The sequence below is a fragment of the Paramormyrops kingsleyae genome, chromosome 8 (assembly GCF_048594095.1).
Source record: "Paramormyrops kingsleyae isolate MSU_618 chromosome 8, PKINGS_0.4, whole genome shotgun sequence".
In the NCBI taxonomy this organism is placed as follows: Eukaryota; Metazoa; Chordata; class Actinopteri; order Osteoglossiformes; family Mormyridae; genus Paramormyrops; species Paramormyrops kingsleyae.
The window spans coordinates 40,155,790-40,170,113 of NC_132804.1; the positions used below are offsets into that span (position 1 = coordinate 40,155,790).

The following is a 14,324-nucleotide window of genomic DNA, read 5'->3' on the forward strand; positions in this document are numbered from 1 at the left end:
AGATAGAGCGATTGCTCCAGCCTTAACTCTATGGAGGGCACCAGGGGCCCCTTGCATGGGGGGGCATTTCTTCCCTCTTTGGAATAATTACCTTATAACTTCAGATATAAAAGTCACAGACACATGCCTGATACCTAAAATCAAAGTTGACCCCTTTACAATTGATTGTAGGAAGTTCAATAACGAAATGAATAACCTGTGTATAATTTATGGACATGCGAATATAACAAAAACAGCTGGAAAAATACAAAAACCTGTCTTTGTGTCTTGGATTTTTGTAAATATTTCAAAAACTACATGATGGAATAGGTCCAATTTTAAAAATCTGGTTCCCAAACTTGTTTTCTACATGTGTGCCCAATTTCATATCATTTGATGCAGCCCAACAGGTTTTACGGAGGAAAGAGCAAATGGTGCAACTGGGAGCCTTTCCTATCCAAAACCTAACCTAAACTAATCTGAAACTTATCCAAAATGGCAATAGTGTAACTAGCAGTGTTTTTTGGGGTAGCAACTTTCTTTCTAAATGCATTACCACTTATAGGTCATAAGTAACAATTTGTCACACATCATCACCACACATTTGTAGGAAAATCTATATTTTATTCACACGACTTGTGCCAAACTTATCCAAAACCTATCCAAACTGGCCACAGTGTAACTAGCAGTGTTTTTTGGGGTAGCGTCTTTCTTTCTAAATGCATTACCACTTATGGGTCATAAGTAACATTTTGTCACACAAAATCACCACACATTTGTAGGAAAATCTATATTTTATTCACACGACTTGTGCCAAACCTATCCAAAACCTATCCAAAATGGCCGCAGTGTAACTAGCAGTGTTTTGGGATAGCGTCTTTCTTTCTAAATGCATTACCACTTATGGGTCATAAGAAACATTTTGTTTCTAACCCTAACCCTGCATAACTGTGCCCAAACAAAGCCCGACAAGTGCCCCGCATAACTGTGCCCAAACAAAGCCCGACAAGTGCCCCGCATAACTTTGCCCAAACAAAGCCCGACAAGTGCCCCGCATAACTTTGCCCAAACAAAGCTGACAAGTGCCCCGCATAACTTTGCCCAAAAAAAGCCGACAAGTACCGTACATAATGTTGCCCAAACAAAGCCGACAAGTACTGTACATAACTTTGCTCAAACAAGGCCGACAAGTGCCCCGCATAACTTTGCCCAAACAAAGCCCCGCGTAACTTTGCCCAAGTGAAAGCCAAAAGCGCTGCATTACTTTGCACACTTCAAAGCTTGACAAAGGCGATGCGGAACTTTTCCCAATGTACCACAATACAAGTGTTACCAAAGCAAATGTTAATTGTAATTTACTGAATCACGGAATTATAAAAATCTATAGAATAAAAGAGTAAACTGTAAATAAATGTACTTATGTCGAGCGTTGCATCCTCTCCGCGCAAAAAAGCGTCCTCCTCCATCGAATCAATGGATAAAAGCGACACTTTCTTCCCCCGAACCACTCTTCAAAATCATCTTCTGTGCTTTCTCAACAGTGAAAGTCATCCGAGCCATTTTTCTTCAGTCAAAAAAGTTGTTGTCCGAAAATAACTGGGTAAACTCACGGAGACTACGTGCGCAATGCGTAATCGAGACACTCCCACAAATACTGCACCTGCAGATAATAAGTTGCGCATTCATGTCCCCAGCGCGAAAAACAATGCCCAATCAGCACATCCCATACCATTTTGCAAACCTTAGACACACCTCTATTGGATGAAGCAAATGACACTGTAATTTGATGTTCATGTAAAAAGTTTATTATGGTGAAACATAACCATGGGCAAAGGTTCAGTGCGTAAAAAATAATGTGCTAGCAGGGAAGCAGAGCATATATCTGAAAAAATACTTGACAATGAAGGATTACAGTGATTGATTTATGTACATAAGAGATCAAGCTTTCAAACGAGGGTAACTTTGTCAATTTATTCATTGGTTTTCTTCTAAAACTCCGAAGATAAAAAACATTGCACGAATGTACAGAATGCCGACTGACATTTTTCCGCGATGAGTGAGCAAGCTATTTCAGAGCATTACAGTCATATTTATGGAAAAATGCGTGTTTTGTCTTAATACTGTGACGGTTTATGAATTATTGGCCGTGAAAGAAATAGTTTGAAGTGCTTAGTTTTCATTTTATTAACACTTATATTTTACTTCCTGACACTCGACCCGTTTAAAGATGGCTACCATGGTCATTTTATTTTTACTTGTTACAAAAAAACCATGGCACAAAAATTGCGCAACTTTCTACAGATATTATCTGAAAGGTTTTTTGTAGTGTAACAAGCCGTTTTTGGTTGATTTGATACATTTGTTTCTTTTATTGAACGTCATTTTTTTTTGTTATTGAAAATTTGGACGTATGCGTCCGAACCACTAGGCGGCGACAATGAAAGAGTTAATTAAAAAACCACTTCGCGCTCCCCTCCACTCCGCTCACATGCTCTGATTCAGAGCCAGCGAGCAACAGACTTTCAAAATAATACTACTACTAATATAATAAACTGCGTTAATTCGCGATAAAATAATTGTCGGCGTTAATAAAGTACTGCGTTAACGCGATAATAACGCGTTAACTTGCCCAGCACTAAATAAAATACATTTAAAAATAAAGATTTCTTATTCATTATTTTAATATTAATAATAAACCATTAATACGTTTAATCATAATGATATTTTTGTGCTGGGGATGGAAAGGAAACAAAGGCGCAGACGTCAGGGTATCGGGGAATATGGGGTTTAATTACAGGTAAGGCAGGCAAAACGCAGATGGACAATACAATGACCAGACTGGGGAAACAAACTGAAATGCAGACGAAATACAGAGGACTAATGACAACAACCATAAACAGCTGATCAGACGGGGATTCCACACGGGGTTAACGAGGGGGTGTGGCACATGGAAGGAGCGGACGATCGGGGCAGGACACATTGTTTGGATACATTTATTTTCTTACTTTACAAATTACTGTTTTGATAAATGTGCTTACTGTAGATGTGTTTAGTACAGTATATGCTCTTCTTGTTTTATCCGGTTCATTTTGTGTTTTCAATGCTAAAAAAAAACATATTTAGGTGTATTTTTTTGGGGCCGGGAACCAATTAATTGGTTTTCCATTATTTCTTATGGGGAAAATTCGATCACAACTCGAACTTTTTATGAGTTCTGAACGGATTAAATTCGAGTTCTGAGGTACCACTGTATGTAAATAAAACAGAATACAATTAAATTCAATTAAATACAATTACATTAATCTGTTTTCCCATTCGTTGCATTAGCTGTATACTGCAGCTATTTTATTTATTTATGAAAAGACCGGAGCATGATGTAGTTGTCAGTCTCAGTTGTCATTTGATTTGGCTACATTAATTACAAAAGTGATTTCTCACATGCAAGCAAACTTTGCTGTACAGCAAGCTGTAAACTGCTCAGTCCAATGGATATTGTGAGAATTGGAACGGGTGTGATCACCATTTAGGTTTCATGTGGTTAGGTCTCCCCAGAAGCATTTGCAAGTTACACAGGTATTATGTTCACTGCTGTTTTTATGCTGTTTATATGAGTTAATTGATTGGTTTGACTAATCATTACATGTCTGCTTTATATAAGAACATAAGAACTATACAAACGAGAGGAGGCCATTCAGCCCATCGAGCTCGCTTGGGGAGAACTTAACTAATAGCTCAGAGTTGTTAAAATCTTATCTAGCTCTGATTTAAAGGAACCCAAGGATTCAGCTTGCACTATGTTATCAGAAAGACTATTCCATACTCTGACTACACGCTGTGTAAAGAAGTGCTTCCTTAAATCCAGTTTGAAATGTTCTCCCGCTAATTTCCACCTAAAAAACAGCAGTCATACTTAGACATACCACAAATCATGGGATCACAGGATCTTCCCGTATTAAATAATAAAATTTTGTGTCCCTTTTTGAAAAGACACAATGTCACGTATGGGAAAAGACTCGACACGGTTTATCAATTATTTTCGCACCATGCTTAAACACTACAGGATCCAAATTACAGTGTGTGTTGGTTACATTATTCTACATCTCACATAAACAGCCAGTACAACCAATGAAAACTCGCTTTGACTTATTTGTACTTATTTGTACTAGTAAAATGTAAATGATGCATGACTTTGAGTATGTTATTGATTAATTAAAACAATGGTTTAAAAAATTGGCTTTTTGTGCATTCCATTTGCCCTCGGAACTCGGATTCCGAGTTGGATTCCGAGTTTTGAAGCTGGAAGTGACGACATGCACGCTCCCATTTCTCGGAGATCCAAGAAATATCTCGGACAGCACAGAGGATCCCGAGTTCAGAATCCAAGATGGCTGCGCCCTTTATCAACAGAAGGGAAAGTTGTAGTTTTATCCTGTTTAAGCACTACTTCTCATTTGTGGCTCATTAAATCGGTCGCACACACTATACCGTACAACTTATCTGTGGATGTGTTGCTACGGAGTTTTATATGTGAAGCACCACGCATAATGTGTTATCAAGTGATATTGCTAACAATGGCTACCAATTAACTGGGCTAGAATTGGATTTCATGATTAGTCGGATTATTTGTCGGATTTAAGGTAGTTCGGGCTAATTGTAAGTGAACGAAGATAAAGGCTATTTAAACTGAGGTACCTTAAATCTGACAAATTGTCCAGCTAAGCAAAAAATCTTGCTTTTTCATATGGGTCCATGGTATTGCTACTTCTGTGGCAAATGGAACGCATCTGACTCAGTGTTCCTGAGTTTTTAGTGGATGTGACGTAATATTGGAATCCGAAAAACGGATCCCGAGGCAAATGGAATGCCCGATTTTTTTTGGTCACAGTCTCAAACCCCTGAAAGCCACTGTTTTGACTATCTCAACCCTCTCAAAGTCTTGATCTTGACTCAATCTCAACCTTCTCAAAGTCTCTGTTTTGTCTTGACTTGATCTCAACCCTCTGAAAGTCTTGTTCCTGACTGGGCCTCGTCCCCATAAATCGTATGTAACCAAGTAACTTGATTAATTAACTCATATTTCTAACTTCTGAAGATGAGATATATTGTATACATGGATAAAGTGGAAATATCAAACAACCTCATGTATTCTTTCAATGAATTAAAAATAATATTGTTTTAAGCAGCCCAAACATAGTCAAAAAATGTCAAAGTTCAAAAGAAGCATTTACCTGGGCCACCTCTCGGGCAGCATGGATAAGGTGCCAGACATAGCCATTCAGCTCATCTTTCCTTCTGTCAGCCATGGCTTCGCCACGTGACCGGCCAATCACAAAACGGCTGGGAAAACTATTTGGGGAGGAGAGGGAAGTGTTAGATTGCCATGAGATTACATCACAGTAATATAGCCTCACAGGAAATGCTAGTTAACATGGCTTGCATGGTCCTTTAACATATAATGCTTGTTTTCACTTAATTGCTAACATTGTGTGCATTACCATGGTAAGAGAATGCAGACGAACAATAAAGCAAACCCAAGCTATCCCTTAAAATAAAAAAAACTGTTGCTTTGACCAAATAAGCAGTAATTTCCTATAATCATGCAAACATATTGTGGAGCTCAAATAAAATATGACAGAGGTAGCACAACAGGAACACAAAAATATGTTTGTCTATTTTCATTTCAGCCTATTAACTCTTAACATGAACAGACTATAAGCAAACAGGAACATCTGTACATGGGGGGAAAAAACCCAGACTAAGCATCATAGATTTAGAATGACCATAGAAAACAGGTGATAGGTTACCTAGGTAGTTTAGAGGACGGGAAGATAAGGCGTAGTTTACTATGGAGCTCATGGAACTCCTCAAAGCTCCTCTGAACAAGTGTCGCCCCATGCTGGCAATCACGTTCCACCTTCACAACATAAGCCTGTGAATGGAGTACGGTAATTTCTTCATATAACAGGGTTTGAGAATGCGTAGGTCATCGCTTCCTTGTGAAACTATTAGTCAAGTGAAATGGAATATATCATCACATTAGCAATAGTAAATATATCGGATTTTTAAAAAACAAGCGTGATACTGAAACAAATTACTGTACATTCTGAATGCAACAAAATATCACAACCATACATTACACTTCCGTCACTACAATGACAAAAGAATATTCTCATTCCAGAAAAATAACAGTTTAAAGTATTAGACTGCCATATAATGCAACAACAGTGCAACAATACATACAATCCATATGTATATGCATTAGATTTGTTGTTACAGTAAAAGTTATCCAATTTTAACCAGACTCTCACTACAATGTATTGGCAGTGTACTGAATTATGATAAATTAAAAAAACTGGGCCTGTAGTGTAGGCCTGTAGTGTAGTTTATGAACTTGAACAGGCGACTGCAAACATGGATAAATCCCTTCGTAGCACACTACATCTTGTAGCTCCACTTAAGAAGATAAAGCATAGAGATAAGAAACCTGCCCCCTGGTACTCTGAACATACACGTGAACTCAAACAGGCATCACGCAAGCTAGAGCGCAAATGGTGCTCAACTAAACTAGAAGTTTTCAAATCTGCATGGAAAGAGAGCCTGTCTAAATACAGACAAGCACTAGTGACTGCTAGGTCTGTGTATCTCTCCAGATTAATAGACGGGAACAAAACCAATCCAAAATTGCTATTTGAATCCGTGGCTAGGTTAACACAGAATTCTCCATTAAACTCGCAAGTCCCACAATCTCTTAAGAGTAATGACTTTATTACATTTTTTAATGGTAAAATAACTAAGATTAGACAGACCATCCAGTGCACGTCCATAGCTACCTATGACTGCCAGATTCCTGCTAGTCTTATGCCTATCAATAATGAGACTTTTGAATCTTTCATTCCTATAAAACACTCAGAACTCCTGAGCTTAATTTCCTCCTGTAAATCCTCTACAAGCCTCACAGACCCAATTCCTACAAAATTCTACAAGGAAATTGCACTGCAGATTAGCAATACCCTGTTAAATGTGCTAAACTCATCTCTTAAGCTTGGATATGTTCCAAAACCTTTTAAAATGGCTGTTATTAGACACGTCCTAAAGAAACCAAATCTTGAACCTAGTGTTTTAGGAAACTATAGACCTATCTCAAATCTTCTTTTCATTTCAAAGATCATGGAAAAAGTTGTAGTTCGTCAGTTGTCTTCTTTCCTACAAAAAAATAATACTAATGAATAGGGATGGCACGGTTCATGAAAAAAAACCGAACCGTTCGGTTCGCTTGTCTCGGTTCGGAGCATGCATGCGTCGCACGGTTCGACGGTTCATGACATGCGCAATGTAGCCTCGTGCCCCGTATGTGACGGCAGTGTGTTTCCCTTTCGCGCGAAAGAATAGGCTATATGCACAGAGCGGTGTGACGTAGTTCCGGTAAAAGTTCAGCCAGCTAAGTAATTTCCGGTAGCCTTTCGTTTGCTGCGTTTAGCTCGTGTTTTCGGCGTTACCACCCTGTCTCTGAAGAAAACGTTTAAATTTCAGCCAACCGATAGCACAACATCTGAACACTGTTGTGCGCCTTTGTTGTGTGACTTTATTTAATGTGCGGTTAGGCACTTTGTTAAAGAAAATTAAGTTATCTGTGACAAAGCACTCCAGTGAGTGTCATGCCTCGATCGTCCGCTCTTTCCGTGTGCCACGCCCCCTTGTTAACCCTGTGTGGATTCCCCGTGTTTACCAGCTGTTCCTGATTGTTGTCAAATTTGTCATTACTCCATTGTATTTAGTCCGCGTTTCCGTTTCTTTCTCCAGTCCGGTCATTATATTGTAATTCTGCTTTACCGCTCGTCTGTGTTCCTTTTGCTCATTAAACCCCGCATTCCCCCGATCCTAGGTCTCCTCGCCTCTGCTTCCCCGGTCAGTGTTGTAACAGTGAGCCTGCTTCCATGCTGCAATGTGAACATTTGCCATGTTCCTAAAAATTCTGTTTATTGCACAGTGTCTGACCACACAGACCTACAGGCTATTGCCAGATGATCATACTAGACATATCAACTGGACATATTTTGCACTATTACAGATTGATGTCTTGTACATATACAGAAACTGATTTTATCGATTACTCAAGAACATTCAATATAATTAATACCAATTTTTTATATATATATAACGAACCGAATCAGGCTTAATCAAGATAGGTGATCTGTCATTTTAACGATCCCCAATTAAATTAACCCCGTGGACCGGACAAATACAAAACGAATGATTAAACATTATATGCGTCTCTTTTTGTATGTTTTCTAAATAAGACCGCGTGCCCATACCCAACTGTAATAGCGATTAAAGCGATCTATTCTCTTAGCATTTATGTTAAGGCAAGACTTTTATTTTATTACTGTTCTGGGATTAATAATGTTTAATAATTTTAATAATGTGCTTTAAGTCAAGTCAAATTCAGTTTATGCATGATTACATGATATAACTTTTTTAATACTGTATCCTAAATTGTGGATAATTAAGCTATATATCATATGCTGAAGTACATTTCTGGAGTGTTAAAGATTAAAAGAAAAAATTACAAGGACCGTACAGAACCGAAAACCGTGACCCTAAAACCGTGATATAAACCGAACCGTGGTTTTTGTGAACCGTGCCACCCCAACTAATGAATTATATCAGTCTGGCTTTAGACCTAACCATAGCACAGAAACTGCTCTAGTCAAAGTAATGAATGATTTACTTATGGCTTCTGACCATGGCTTTATATCGCTATTGGTATTACTAGATTTAACTGCAGCATTTGATACTGTGGACCATAATATCCTCTTGGACCGATTAGAAAGTGTGGTTGGCATTACAGGGACAGCACTCTCTTGGTTCCGCTCATATTTAACTGATCGCTATCAGTATGCACATGTGAACAACGAATCATCCAAGGCCACCAAAGTCACATACGGTGTCCCACAGGGATCAGTACTGGGCCCACTACTGTTTACCCTATACATGCTACCGCTTGATAACATTACTAGAAATCATGGTGTTGGGTTTCATTGTTATGCAGATGATACACAGTTATATATATCTGTTAACCCTGATGATACATCACTCCTATCTCGGTTAGAAGATTGTCTGTTAGATATCCGGTGCTGGATGGCAAAAAAATTCCTAATGTTAAACACAGAAAAAACAGAAGTACTGGTGATTGGTCCCAAGGCTGCAAGAAATAAGTTTCACCACCTCAGCATTAGTGGCCTTCCTACACAACCTAACACAGTGGTTAGAAATCTTGGTCTTCTAGTAGATTCAGATCTATGTTTTGATGCTCACATAAGAAGTATTACTAGAACTGCGTTTTATCATCTACGAAACATAGCCAAGCTTCGTAAGATGCTCTCACTTCGTGATGCAGAAAAATTAATACATGCCTTCGTAACTTCCAGACAGGACTACTGTAATGCCCTCCTTTCTGGTTGCCCGTCTGGTTCCTTACATAAACTTCAGCTGGTACAGAATGCAGCAGCCAGAGTTCTCACAAACACTAAAAAATTTGATCACATCACACCAGTCTTATCCTCCCTTCATTGGTTACCAGTTAAGTCTCGGATTGACTATAAAATACTGCTATTAACCTATAAAGCACTGAATGGCCTTGCACCAGAATACCTTAGTGATCTGCTGACCACATACAACCCCCCACGCTTGCTTCGATCTCAAGGTGCGGGATATCTGTTAGTACCTAGGGTAGAAAGAGCTACGGCAGGCTGCAGAGCTTTCTCCTACAGAGCTCCTCAGCTGTGGAACGGTCTTCCACCGGATGTGCGGGTTTCAGGCTCACTCTCAATATTCAAGTCTAGACTAAAAACATACCTATTTAGTTTAGCTTATAGGGACACTAGTTCTAGCTCTAGCTAGCTTCTCACTCCCAGTTTAACCTATAGTGTGAGGTGTAGAGCTGGGTGGGGATCGGTGCCATTGGCTTTGGATAAACTGAATTGACAGTGCTGTCACTCTAGCTTCACAATTGCTTGTGGGATTGGAGTGCTGACATTTCAGGGACTCCCCATGCCTGCATTCCCACCTGCCTCTCCCTCCTACTACTATGCCATAGCCATATCTGCCGGAGCATTGCACTTCATATTGCACTCATCTACCTTTTAGCACTGCCTATAGTCTCCCTTACTTTGACTAATTGCATTTTTTTTCCCCTACTTCTCCTGGGGGGTGCTGCCGGGAGACCTCGATCTATCAAGATGTCCAGCCTCTAGCAATGACATCCGTGCATCCAGCTTGCCGATGTCCGTGCATCCAGCTCGCCGTTCTGCCTGTGTCATCTTCCTTGTATGACCCGCTCCCTGCCTTATGGTTGCCTGGCGATTGGAGGGAGTGTTGGTACCGGCTTGCCATCTCCCCCCTGCTCCCCGTTTGTGTCTCAGATTTAACTGTATTTGACTCTCCCTGCCGGCCCCTGGAGGATGGGCTCCCCCTTTGAGTCTGGTCCCTTCCAAGGTTTCTTCCTTCTAGGGAGTTTTTCCTTGCCACTGTCGCCCATGGCTTACTCACTGGGGGCTTTGGGTGGGGATGCTGTAAAGCGCTTTGAGACAATGTAATGTTGTGATAATGCGCTATACAAAAATTAATTTGTTTGTTTGTTGTTGTAGTGTGACTGGCATGAAGCATGACTTACGTAACCCTTGTTGGGGCTGTAGGTTCTGATGTGCCGGCACACAAAAAGGCTGCGGATGAGCCCATCACTCTTCAGGGTGTGCACACGCGGGGCAAATGACAGCACAGGCTGCTCTTCGGAAGAAGCAAACTTCATCTGCGCCAGGTTGTGGATGAAGAAGTTCAGCTTGGTGGCTACACTGCCTAGACTCGATTCAATTAGCCTGTGAGAAAATCCAGAAGGGGTGGCAATTCTTCAAAAGTTTAGGACTGTGATTATTGCACTTTTCCTGAAACTCCAGATGGAGCACAGGTTATACTGAATAAGGTTATAAAACTGACAAAATGAGAAAAACAAAATCTTTTTATTGAGTTAGCGATTGCTTTGTGGTTACCATTTTCAGTGAGAAAATACATATCATAACTTCCATATGTCACGCCCCGCTCCGTCCGATCCTAATGTGTGCCACGCCCAGGGGCGGATTAAGGTGCACAGAGGCCCCTAGGCTACAGTAGTCTGTGGGCCCCCCAACCCCACCCCCCTCCGCGCCAATGGGGGCCCCCTTGCAGGCAGGCACACGTGGGGCCCCTAGGCTTAAGCCATATCTAGCCTGTGCGTTAATCCGCCCCTGGCCACGCCCACCTCGTTACCTCGTGTTCATACCTAATTGTTCTCATCTGTGGCCTGTTCTGTTCACCGTATTCTGTCCATATTAGTCCGCGTCTCCCACTGTTTCCCAGATCGGTCATTAATGTTGATTTGCGTAGTGCCTGTCCTGTCCTGTTCTGCCCGTCTGTGACCATTAAATCCATGTTTATTGGACTTCACGACTCCGCTTGCCTGCTTCCCCGTTCACCTGGACGCAGATCATAACAGAATGACCGATCTCTCGAAAGACGCAACGCAGCGGGACGAGGACATCTGGCTCGTCCTGCTGCATGAGGTAGCATACTGGAGAGAGCAGCCAGAAATCCAAGACGACCCAGCTCTGTACGGCTTGGTGGAACAAAGCTGGGATCTCCTCCAAGGAGTGAACCCCCAGACAGAGGAACGCATCATGGCGGAGGTGCGTTCCCTGCTACAGCAGCTTGTCCGGCAGTTCGATGAGAAGCGGCTCCAGCCACTCGCCTGCGCGGAGGCAACCCCGCCTCCTCCAACAGGTTCCGGGCGGCGTAAAAAGAAGAGGCGAAGGGGAAAAGGAGAGGCAGCCACCCTGACGTTCTTCCTGGGAGCCTGCTCTCTGCTCCCCGCCTGGGAGCTAACTGGTGAGCACGAAAGCTCACCGCCCGCCTGGGACAACACCGCCGCTGCCCGCCTGGCGAGCTTCCACGCGGAGAAGCCATCACCGTTGGAGGCTTACTATTACCGGCCGGCGCGTCTGGGTCTAGGCGGGATACGCGCCATAAGGGACGCTATTCCCCGGGTCCCTAGAGCCCTTAAAGGGGTAGCTCCGGACCTGCCTGCGCCGGACCTGCCAGCACCGCCTACTGCTGCTGCCGCTGATCTGCCCGCGGCACCGCCTGCTGCTGCCGCCTCTTGGTCAGCCTGTCCTGCCTGACCCGCCTGTCCTGCCTGACCCGCCTGCCCAGCCTGCGGTCCCTGCAGCTGCCGCCGTTCTGCCTGCGGTCCCTGCAGCTGCCGCCGCTCTGCCTGCGGCACCGCCCGAGGTGCCCGCGACTGCGCCCCCTGCTGGCCACATGATCCTCGGTCCCGCCTCCGTGTCGGCCGCCTCCGGGCCCCCCTGCTTCGGCTTGGCGTCGGACGGCGCCTTCCCCGGCTCCGGCTGCGCCTCCGCCTGCTGCGACTTCCCCCTCCTGCCTGCCTGCACTGGTGTTCCCTCCTGCTCCCTCCGTGTCCCCTCCGTCACTCCCTCGTCCCGTTCCCTTGGCCCCTGGGTGGTCCCCTCCTGCTCCCTCCTCCCTCTCGCCTGCGGCCCCTCCGGCCGCTGCCTGTCGAGGTTCCTTCGGGCTCCCCTAGTTCCACCTCCCTTTGCCTTTCTCCCTCCTGTCTCTGCTCCTCCTCCTCCTGTGGGTCCTCTGTTCACTCCTGGCCCCTTCGTGTCGCCTGTGGGTGTTCCTTCTGTGCCCTCTGTGTCTCCCTTCTCTGTCTGTCTGTCTGCCTTTCCTGTGCTCTGTTGGGTCCTGTCTTTCTTCTCGTCCCTGTTCCTGTTTTGTGTCTTCCTGGTCCTGTTCCCCGGTCTCGTCTCGTCCGTCGCCTCCTCTCGGGCGCGCCCGGTGTGCGTGCCTTTGGGGGGGGTTATGTCACGCCCCGCTCCATCCGATCCTAATGTGTGCCACGCCCACCTCGTTACCTCATGTTCATCCCTAATTGTTCTCATCTGTGGCCTGTTCTGTTCACCGTATCCTGTCCATATTAGTCCGCATCTCCCACTGTTTCCCAGATCGGTCATTAATGTTGGTTTGCGTAGTGCCTGTCCTGTTCTGCCCGTCTGTGACCATTAAATCCACGTTTATTGGACTTCATGACTCCGCTTGCCTGCTTCCCCGTTCATCTGCACGCAGATCATAACACCATAGGTATAATAATGAAAAGGAATCCCCCTACTGTACAGCCTAATGCTTTTGTTTTTAATACACCATAAATATTATTTACAAGGAGAACAATATAGAGCTGCAGGTAATGGTGACCAAAGTGATACAACAAAAGGACAAGAATCCACCAATGTTTAAAAGCTCTTTGTCTACCTGGTGAAGTACATGGTGGCATCAGACTCAGACTCATGAGGCCGCAGGGCATCATAGACATACTTCAGATCCTGCAGATCAGACAGCTCCGGAATGCCGCAGGACAGCATCTGCACATTAAAAAGTCAAACAGACAGACTCTTGCTATAAGTGATGTCATGAATGTAAATACTGAATGCCTGCATGGTTTTACTTTGATCTACTTAACACTTGTACATTATTACAGTTCCTGTTTTTCATATTTTGCTAGTAAATAAGTAAGGCAACTGGGCAAAATATCTGTCACATCAATAAGAGAAAAAGCATTGAGACAGAGACTAATCACTCAGTCAAGAATTTCTTATGTTGAGTCATAAACAAATATCCAAAATGTCAACAGACTAAAACACCCATTGCTGACATAGGACTATAATTAAACACACAGCCATGCAATCTCCAGCAGAATGGGTGGTTACAGAAAAACAGTTACTAATGTCTAGAACATTTCTGCACTGGTCAATGTGAAGTGACTAAAGTAATTGTGTAGTGGCTGTAGTGTCTGTGTAGAAATGTCTGGGAGCAAGTTCAGCTGTGAAGTGGTAGCCAAGCTCACAGAAAGGGACCTGGGGCCTCATGTATAACGACGTGCGTAGAATTCACACTAAAACATGGCGTACGGAAAAAACTAGTGATGTGTGTACTCAAGAAAAAATCCAGATGCACAAAACTGTGCATAAGCACAGATCTATGCACATTCCCTTTATAAATCCCAATGAGCGTGAAATTTTATGCACGTGAACAAGCCCACAACCACCCCCCGACCCGCCGATAATTATATATATTTGCATATGTAAATTTGTATAAATACCCACTTTGTTCTATGTTTTTCTTTAACAACAATGGATAAACCACGTAGGAAAAAGAAGTATTTCAGCAAGTGCGAAGTGGAGGCCATGTTAACAGAAATCGAGAAATTATTTCATAAGTGTTATAAAAGTGATATTATTTGG

At 43.0% G+C, this 14,324-nt stretch overlaps 1 protein-coding gene across 9 annotated transcripts in view; it reads right to left on the minus strand.

Moving 5' to 3' along the window:
• The window catches only part of pik3c2b (phosphatidylinositol-4-phosphate 3-kinase, catalytic subunit type 2 beta), a 144,927-nt gene that overhangs the window by 10,012 nt on the left and 120,591 nt on the right, over positions 1-14,324 (minus strand). For 8 of the 9 annotated variants that reach the window (XM_072715846.1, XM_072715845.1, XM_072715844.1 and 5 more), the window contains 4 exons: positions 13,336-13,445; positions 10,652-10,853; positions 5,784-5,908; positions 5,208-5,325 (listed from right to left, as the gene is read on the minus strand). In XM_072715846.1, coding sequence (XP_072571947.1) covers positions 5,208-5,325; positions 5,784-5,908; positions 10,652-10,853; positions 13,336-13,445 — 555 coding nt within the window. Of the gene's footprint in view, positions 1-5,207; positions 5,326-5,783; positions 5,909-10,651; positions 10,854-11,442; positions 13,143-13,335; positions 13,446-14,324 lie in introns of those variants that run through there. The other variant, XM_072715848.1, reaches the window with a different exon arrangement.